This window comes from Theropithecus gelada, chromosome 9 (assembly GCF_003255815.1).
Source record: "Theropithecus gelada isolate Dixy chromosome 9, Tgel_1.0, whole genome shotgun sequence".
Classification (NCBI taxonomy): Eukaryota; Metazoa; Chordata; class Mammalia; order Primates; family Cercopithecidae; genus Theropithecus; species Theropithecus gelada.
The window spans coordinates 55,951,250-55,960,192 of NC_037677.1; the positions used below are offsets into that span (position 1 = coordinate 55,951,250).

Sequence of the window (8,943 nt, forward strand, 5' to 3'; positions counted from 1 at the left end):
TGCCAAGAGACGCAGCCAGCCTGGAGCCCTGCCAATTGTCATCACACAGGAAGGTGGGCTACTATTGCTGCTTCTGATATTTCAAGAGGTAGGAAATCCACACCTTTATGTGTAATTTGCCAAGTTTCCAAATGTTATGCCTAACAAGTCTCACAGCAAGACTGCCACGTTTTCTTTAATATCCCAACCCAAGTGGATCCTCTGGAAAAACATGGCCGAGCCTGAGTTTCATCCCACCTCCCTTCCCAAGGCTACCGGCTGAAAGACTACAACTTCTGCCCTGAGCACAGTCCAACAGACAAGCCTCCCCACTTTGTGACTTTGATGCCAACCTTCAATCATTCAGGCTCTCTGCAGCTTTGCCCTTTTTCTTCACATCAGAAACTATTTCCTACCTTTCAGTTCTCACTCACTCAATTACTTCCTTCCACTCTCCCTGCTCAACTTAGCCATCAACCCCAGCTCCATGTCCCATCCTGTCCCTGCAGCACTGTCAGGATCCTCACCACCTTGCCTCCGCAAGTTGCTCATAGGGTGCCTTCTCTGCTTCCACACTCCAGCTCAGTCACAGGAAACTGCATCTCGAACCCCAACCTTTACTGTCCCTAGCATTACCTTCTGCCTCTATGCACTGTTCATCAAAAAAATGCCAATCACATCAAAGACCCCATTCTTCCACACTAGCAAGCTATTTCCTGGTTCTAGCAAAGGAGTAGCAGATTCCTTAGCAAGAGAACCCACAGGGCCAGAGGCCCTACAAACCAAAGTACACAGCCTCTGTAGATACAAAAACAGAACTCCAACCACTCCCTGGCCAGCAGGCCCAGTCACATGACTTAACTCTTCACACCCCTGCCCTCCCGTCTGTAGGTGCTCCACACAGGGGCTCTCACTCTCTTTTCTCCGCAACATTCCACCACCCTTCCTTCCTGCAAACTCAACCCTTCTGCCTTCATGGTATTGCTTCTCCTGGGTCCCCTTCATACCCAACCAAGTCTCAGTTCTTTACTGCTTCCTGAGATTTCTCCAGTTTATCTAGACATGCTACCTTTTAAAGACACTCTTAGCCAGACGTGGTGGCTCATGCCAGCACTTTATGTGGCCAAAGTACAGCACTTTGGGTGGCCAAGGTGGGAGGATGGCTTCAGCCCATGAGTTCAATCAAGACCAGCCTAGGTAACGAAACTAGACCCTGTCTGGGGGGAAAAAAAAAACAAAACATCTCACTGTAACCTCGAGTTCCTGGGCTTAAGCGTAATGACCCCACGCAAGCCTCCCAAAGTGTTGATTACTGTGAGCCACTACACCGCATCCAGAGCGGCCATGGTTCTTACACAGCATTTACAAGTTTGACTCCCAATGAACCCACCTAAGCTATAAACTAATCAGCAAACAAACACCACCCCATGACATTAAGTTTTCACTGAATGCTTCATGGAGCATGTGAACTTGGGCAGCAACTTAAATCAGCAGACTAACCTCCTAGCAGTCCCAATAAACCGTAAATACATTTCAAACAACCAGACACATGAAAGTTTTTAGTTTATTAATCTGCTTGTGAAAAATCCAAAATGGACACAGGTAGCCTTTACTGCAGCACCTTTACTCTTTCGGCTGTGAATCAAGAGAAAGAAGTTTAGTCAGCAACTGCCTTTAAAATTCTTTAAAGTCTTAAATTCCAAAAGTAGTAACATTCATGCACCACAATTATTAGTAACCTAGAATATCAAGTTATTTTGATGTTATATTAACACAATGTAAGCATCAAAAAATAAAACTTACAAACATTCAAGTTAGAAATAAAACAAAAATAATGGGCTAAATATTGCTAAACCTTAAAAACAAAACCATGTCACTATATTTTAAAAGGTTACAACTCTTCAGAATATTTGTAGATCTACTTCTAAATGTACTACACATGATCTGCTTTTAAACTGCTACATCAGTACACCAAGTAGTCTAGTGATCTACATGACTACATGAAAAGCTTGAATTATACCTGTGATCCAATCTCCAGCTCACTAAATCAGTGGTGGGGAAGGCAAAAAGAGAAAGGAGGGAAAAGAAAGATTTCATTAATAGTCCCTTTTCAAACTCAAAAATAATCTGCATTTAAGTGCATGCAATCAGGTACCTTAAAGTTGACCATTTTGTTCTTTGCAATTGTATACAGAGCACTCCTTAGAGACTCACTGATTTTATTCCTCCCAATTCTGACAATACGTTGCCTGATTACTGTAGTTCTTATGCAAACAAGGTGGCCCAACTTCACAATGAAGAGATCATTAAGCCAATGTGGTACCCAGGATGGCCTTGCCCACTGGTCAATGAAGTACATACCTGAGCCTCTGCCCCTCTGCTCTGCCCAAGCAACACTGTGCTGGACACACATCAGGAACAGATATGAGAATCATTACAGATTCAAGTCTAATTTAACCTCAATGGGAGTGCTCTAAATCATCAGTCAAGTCTTTTAAAAGCTGCCTCAGTTCAATAAAAGATACCATTCACAGCCACAAAAGTAGTACAAGTTAGTATTTAAAGAGAGGTATCAATTTAGCTGAACTAAAAATACAATTGCTCTTCAGATATGAGACTACTAATGCCTTAGTATAAGTAACTTAGTATATAACTCCACTGCAACCAAAAGGCAACAACAAATACCAGTTCTAACATCTGAACAAAACTGAATTAAAAGCACTATTGCTATGGCATTTCTTTGGAGCCAAAGAATTTATGTACTCAAAAGCATTGATTTTTCTAGCTGGCTTTTCAGAGCAGTGCTGGTGAGAGGCACCAGTGTAACGAAGCAGGAATAGTGATGGCTCAGGTCTCCACAGGTAGCTCCTCCGTACATGTGGGACTCAAAGGCTAAACGCACTAACTCGTAGGACTCAAAGGCTGGATGAAGAGAAGAATCAATGTGTTAAATGTCCTTCAGACCTAGGTCAGAGGACAAATTCTGACTAATTCTTTTGCAACTTCTCTCAACAGGTACAATCCTCACAAACAGGGAGTGGTTAGTGAGTAGTTGTGCTGGCAGTTCATTCATTACATACTCCATGGCGCTGGGACGTCAATGTGATTACAGTCCTGGGCAGGCAATCCCAGGTTTACTGCCTTGCCTGGCAGGGAATCACTGCAAAAGGATGCCACAAGAAGAAGGGCCTTCATTGATTCAAAATCCCACTATGCCCACCCCACTCCTACCCCACTTTACACATTACAATTTTAGACTGTTCAGATGTACAAAATTTGTTTTAAATGAGGTAACAGGCTGGGCGCAGTGGCTCACACCTGTAATCCCAGTACTTTTGAAAGGCTTAGACAAGAGGATCGCTCAAGTCCAGTAGTTCAACAGCAGCCTAAGCAACACGGCTAAATCCTGTCTCTACAAAAAACTGGCAGGGCATGGTGCCACATGCCTGTGGTCCCAGCTACAAGGCTGAGGTGGGATAATCACCCAAGCCTGGGAGGTACAGTAAACCATGATCATGCCACTGTACTCCAGTCTGGGTGATGAGAGACCCTGTCTCAAAAAATAAATAAATGGGCCGGGCGCGGTGGCTCAAGCCTGTGATCCCAGCACTTTGGGAGGCCGAGACGGGTGGATCACGAAGTCAGGAGATCGAGACCATCCTGGCTAACACGGTGAAACCCAGTCTCTACTAAAAAATACAAAAAACTAGCCGGGCGAGGTGGCGGGCGCCTGTAGTCCCAGCTACTCGGGAGGCTGAGGCAGGAGAATGGCGTGAACCCGGGAGGCGGAGCTTGCAGTAAACTGAGATCTGGCCACTACGCTCCAGCCTGGGCGACAGAGTGAGACTCTGTCTCAAAAAAATAAATAAATAAATAAATAAATAAATAAATAAATAAATAAATAAATAAATGAGGTAATGGGCCATTTTAACCAAGTGCTTGTGGGAAAAAGCATATCCACCAAAGACTTTGATATGAATAATTACCTCAAAAATTTTCTATTTAAAAAAAAAAAAAGACACCAGGCAGAAAGTTGGAGATTAAGTAATAAAAAGCAATGGAAATGGTAAAAGGCAGCTTTGCACGTATCCAAACAGGACAGAGGCTTTGCCGGATTTCAGACTAGTTTATTATCAGAGCTGCCAGGCTGGTTTCATGGCTCCAGAGAGGACTGCTCCTCGGATAAGACAGCCCTTCCCAAGCCCAGTGTTAACTGAAGCCATTTCCTAAGTATGTGGATACAGCATTCCCCAAGTGCAAGTTAAACGGTGCCTACTTAGTAAAGCACTCACCTTCCTCCAGTGAGTTACTTCACATGTAACATGCATTTTGGAGTTTCCAAAATAAACATGATTTTAAAAGTTTTCTCCTTTGCTCATAATATACTATCTTAAAACATATTAGGTTGGTGCAAAAGTAACTGCGGTTTTTGCCACCGCAATTACTCTTGCACCAGCCTAAATGACACTGGCATTATAATCGACCATACTATAAAACTGTCATCCAAAGGCCAACATGCAAAGCATCATCAAAGCAAACTCAGTGAAGGTGATGCATCCCCACACCGTGCTTACAATCTCAGTACCTGCCAGACACTTCATTTCTGATGAACAAGAAATCCAAGAAAGTAGAGAGGAAAAGCAAAAAAACAAAAAAAAAAGTTCACAGAACACTTGATTATTTGTTAATTTAACAACCCAACACCTTAATTCTATTCAATGATTTACAATGTCCAACTATTTACAGCTAGCAAAGCTGGTAAAAAGCTGCTTAACGCTAAAATCACTTGTCTTGGCCAACTGGAGAGGAAAGCAATCCTGAGATCTCAGTTGCCTCTCCAGTATGCCAGGAAAACACGGGCCACATTGATCCAACTGCTTCTTAAACCAGTGTCCATACTAACAAGTAAAATTACAGGGAATGAGATCCGCTCTGCATTGAGAGTTCTATGCCAATTAGTAAAACTAAAACTTCTTGTGATAGGCTTGAAAGGTGCCCACCAGGATCAATGAACCAATGTGGCCCCCAGATTGTGCTGTGAGGTGACAAGGGGTGGGCCAAGCTACTCTACTGAGGTGGTTAAGACACTATGCTACATAATTTCTTAAAACATGTTACCTTCTGTAATCCAGAAGAAGAGGGAAAAGAAGAAACATTAAGAAACGTTATTTAAAAAATAAATAAAATTCCTTCTTTCCTAGAAACTAAAGACCTACAATTAATGATGTTTCTGTATTTTCCTTGATGAACTATACCTTTTTGCCAGCACCAACATTGGCCTTTGCAGTCCCCCTGACTTTCTTCATTCTGTTCTTGCGTTCCTTTCGTTGCTTTCTTGAGGTCTTTTTCTTCTCATACAGGCCATGCTGAATGAGAAAACAGTACATCCAGGTGACTTGCAAACATTAAAATCATTACCCACCACTCTGGTAGGGAAACTGACCCAGTCTGCGCTTAACACAGCTTTCTAAACCAAAACTTTACAAGTATATTCAATACATGTTTTTGCTAGAACAGAAAGCATCATCAAGGGATTTTAAGTATAGAATACCCTCAGGAAAACAAACGGTCCACTCAATACTCTCTGAACAGGAAATTTGGGAGACTGGCTGTTCTTGTCCAGACTTGAGCTCACAGACCACTATTTTTTTCTTCTTTTGCACTACCAAAACAAGGCACCTCCCAAGTGGCTGAGGGATCTCTTCCCATTGCAACTCCCCATTACTCCCTGCTGACAGAGAAGCCTTTACAACCCCCACACCATGGAGATTCTGATCTACTCATCGCCACTCTGCCCACCTTTGCACTTGCTGTTCCTGGGGCCTACAAGACTGTTTCTGTATCTTTACAAAGACTACTTTCAAATCTTTACAAGGATCTCAGCTTCAATGTCACCAGCTCAGCAAGGCCTTCTGAGAACATGAATGCAAAATCAGTTAAAAATAGTGCAGTCTCAGCTGGACGTGGTGGCTCACGCCTATAATCCCAACACTGGAAGGCCGAGGCGGGCGGATCACGAGGTCAGGAGTTTGAGACCAGCCTGACCAACACGGTGAAACCCTGTCTCTACTAAAAATACAAAAATTACCCGGGTGTGGTGGCACATGCCTATAATCCCAGCTACTCAGGAGGCTGAGGCAGAAGAGTCAACCTGGGAGGCAGAGGTTGCAGTGAGCCAAGATTGCGCCACTGCACGGCAGCCTGGGAGCTAGACTCTGTCTCAGAAAAAAAAAAAAAAAAGTGCAGCCTCTATCTATGACATCACCAGAATTTTCCCTCACAGCTATCCTATGGGAAGGTTCATCTAACAGCATGGGGTAAAGTGAGTTAAAGGAACAAACAAAAGAAGCACTTCGAGGTAATGCTTCTTACTAGAATGTAAACTGGGGAGCTAGCCCAGATCACTGCTATAGTTCACTCTGCAGTGTTTGACACTCAGTATACAATCAAAAACCTTTCCTGGTTCCTGGCTACCTACGGGTTTAAGCCCAGACTCAGACAAAATCCAAACTAAACGAATTTGGTGCCAGGCTACCTTTCCAAACACATTCCCTTACTTCCCCTCTGGAAAACAACCCTTACCCCAGCCCAACTCCAAGAACACTACTTCAGCTGCCCTTCTGAACTCAGCTCAAATGCCAGACTTCAATTTTGAACCTCCGTACTCCACCTGTGCATTTTATCAAATAACTTTCTCTTAATCCCTTCAGAGTTGTCTCCCAGATTGCTTGGTCTTGCCCATTTTACCACACTCACAACACAACGCCATTGAAAAAATAGGTCTTCAGTAGCTGATGAACAAATGAAAAGACACCTACTCTTGCAAGTCTATGTTTGGGTTCATTTTTCTTTGCATAATCCAGGGAGTCATAAATCATGCCAAAGCCAGTTGTCTTGCCACCACCAAAATGAGTTCTGAATCCAAATACAAAGATGACATCCGGTGTGGTCTTGTACATTTTGGCTAGTTTTTCCCGAATTTCTGTCTTAGGCACTGTTGCCTTCCCAGGGTGAAGGACGTCAATGACCTAAAAGGAGATATCAAGTTTAGTGTTCACTATGATAAAATACATCTTCAGAGTAAAGGACAATTAAGCAAAGATTGACATGCCCTTCCTTACCATTTGTTTCCTCTGAAGTAGTCGGTTGGTCATGAACTTTCTAGTGCGGATAGTTACGGTGTCGTTCTGAAAACATATACACTCTGGTTAATAAAACTACTCAAAGTTTTCTTGGCCTTGCTGTGATTTTTCAAGACCTAGAATGCTGCAGTCCAATTTGTAGCCATTAATCATGTAGCAAATTAAAGTAAATAAAACCCCCTCGGCAGGGCCAAATTCACAGGATACACCTAACAAATACATAAAATACCAAGAAAATATAACGGTTTTACATGAATCTGTACAACTTACTTCACTACGTTATGTGTATCTCTGGGGCAGGGTTTCTCAACCTCAGCACTACTGATATTTCCATATGGATAATTCCTGTTGTGGGGACTGTGTGTTTTAGAATAACTATAAAAATCCCAGCCCTCTAACCACTAGACGCCAGAAGGACTTCCCACCTTTCCCAGTTGTGACAATCAAAAATGTCTCCAGACTTAGCCAACTGTTCCCTTAGGGGAAAAATCACTCCGAGTCGAGAATCACTTCTCTGGGGTAAAAACTGCTGTGGCTCATATAAAGGTCACACTCAATGAACTGTGTTTATCATGTCTTGCACAAACGTGACCCAAGCCTTGTACTCACTACGTGCATGTCATCTATCCTTCTAGAATGGCCACAGCAGAGATCAGAGAAAACGGTATTGCCTTCTGAAGGACTGAACTGCACCTTTACTTAATACCTAATAAAGAATGTAGGCATTAAGCAATTTACGCTAACAATTTTACCAAAAAGGAGGCACAAGAGACTTTCATAGCAGCAAATGACTTGCTAGAGTTTCTCCATTTCACTTTAAGAAACCACACCAAATTAAATCCACATCAGTGGTACTCAATTCTTGGGGGAAAAAAAAGATTGCAGATAAGGTTAAAAACGGATGCTGGAGAAGCTAATAACGCATGACTAAGGGCAGGACTACCTTTTTATAACATCCCTTTCCAGGGCCTGTTTCCCCAGTATGAAACATGAAGATCCACTCAGCTGACAAGTTTTCTAGCTTACACATGGGAATGGTTTCACTTGCCGCAAGTCGCCCAGGCGCTGCCGGCACCTTCTTCACCTCTTGGGCTACCATCACCTGCAAGCCGCCTACCTAGCCCAATTTGGAACTGCAGATGAGATGTGCCTGCCAGTGTCCCTCTATCCCGCCCCGCACCCCCATCCACTGTGCTCCACGAAGTCAACAAGCGCCAACAGTTCCTGCACTGCCCAGGCGCTGTAGCCCGAAGCCCAGCGTGTCCGGGTCTGCAACGCAGCCTGCCAGCCCGGATTCCCTGCCAACAGCCCCGAGCCTCTCGACAACCATCCTCCGACAGAAACGGCCAGAGAAGAGCAACCGGCCTTCGCGCGCCTATAGCTCAGATACTGGGACCCGGGGACGAAGGATGGCTCGGATACGCAGCAGATGACTGCACCAGCCCGGGGAGACTCACCATGATGGCTGCCTATCTCCGGACAGTCAGGGAGGAAAAGAGAGCCACTATTCGCCGGCCAATCATATCAACGCGCACGGAAGGACCCCGGGAAGAGCCGGCGTGGGGGCGTGGCCGCGCCGCGAGGCTGACCGCGGCGATGCCTGATTGAGGCTGCCTACGGCCCCGCCTCACAGACCTTTGGCCACACCCCTGGAACTCTAGACTGGCCAATCCGCAGGCAGAACAACTGGAGCCGACTAGGTTTACGCAAGCAGGTGTTCAATTTCAGTTCAATTTATTATGTTGAATTGTACGTATTTGAATTCCGGTAAACCAAATTAGTTTACATTGCCTTCTTCCGAGTTAGCGGTGGGTAAACTTGG

General features: G+C 44.2%; 1 protein-coding gene across 6 annotated transcripts; it reads right to left on the reverse strand.

The window, feature by feature from the left end:
* Positions 1-1,510: 1,510 nt before the first annotated feature.
* RPS24 (ribosomal protein S24) lies at positions 1,511-8,723 on the reverse strand. 6 transcript variants are annotated; one of them, XM_025397275.1, is made up of 8 exons: positions 8,579-8,723; positions 7,101-7,166; positions 6,798-7,007; positions 5,235-5,345; positions 5,098-5,100; positions 4,565-4,582; positions 2,000-2,021; positions 1,511-1,614 (listed from the first exon to the last, which is right to left on the reverse strand). In XM_025397275.1, the coding sequence occupies exons 1-6, from the start codon at positions 8,579-8,581 to the stop codon at positions 4,577-4,579; spliced, it is 399 nt and encodes a 132-aa protein (XP_025253060.1). In that variant the 5' UTR covers positions 8,582-8,723; the 3' UTR covers positions 1,511-1,614; positions 2,000-2,021; positions 4,565-4,576. The 6 variants fall into 6 exon arrangements, with proteins under 6 accessions (XP_025253060.1, XP_025253062.1, XP_025253061.1 ...); XM_025397277.1 differs by lacking the exon at positions 5,098-5,100; XM_025397276.1 differs by lacking the exon at positions 4,565-4,582.
* Positions 8,724-8,943: the final 220 nt, after the last annotated feature.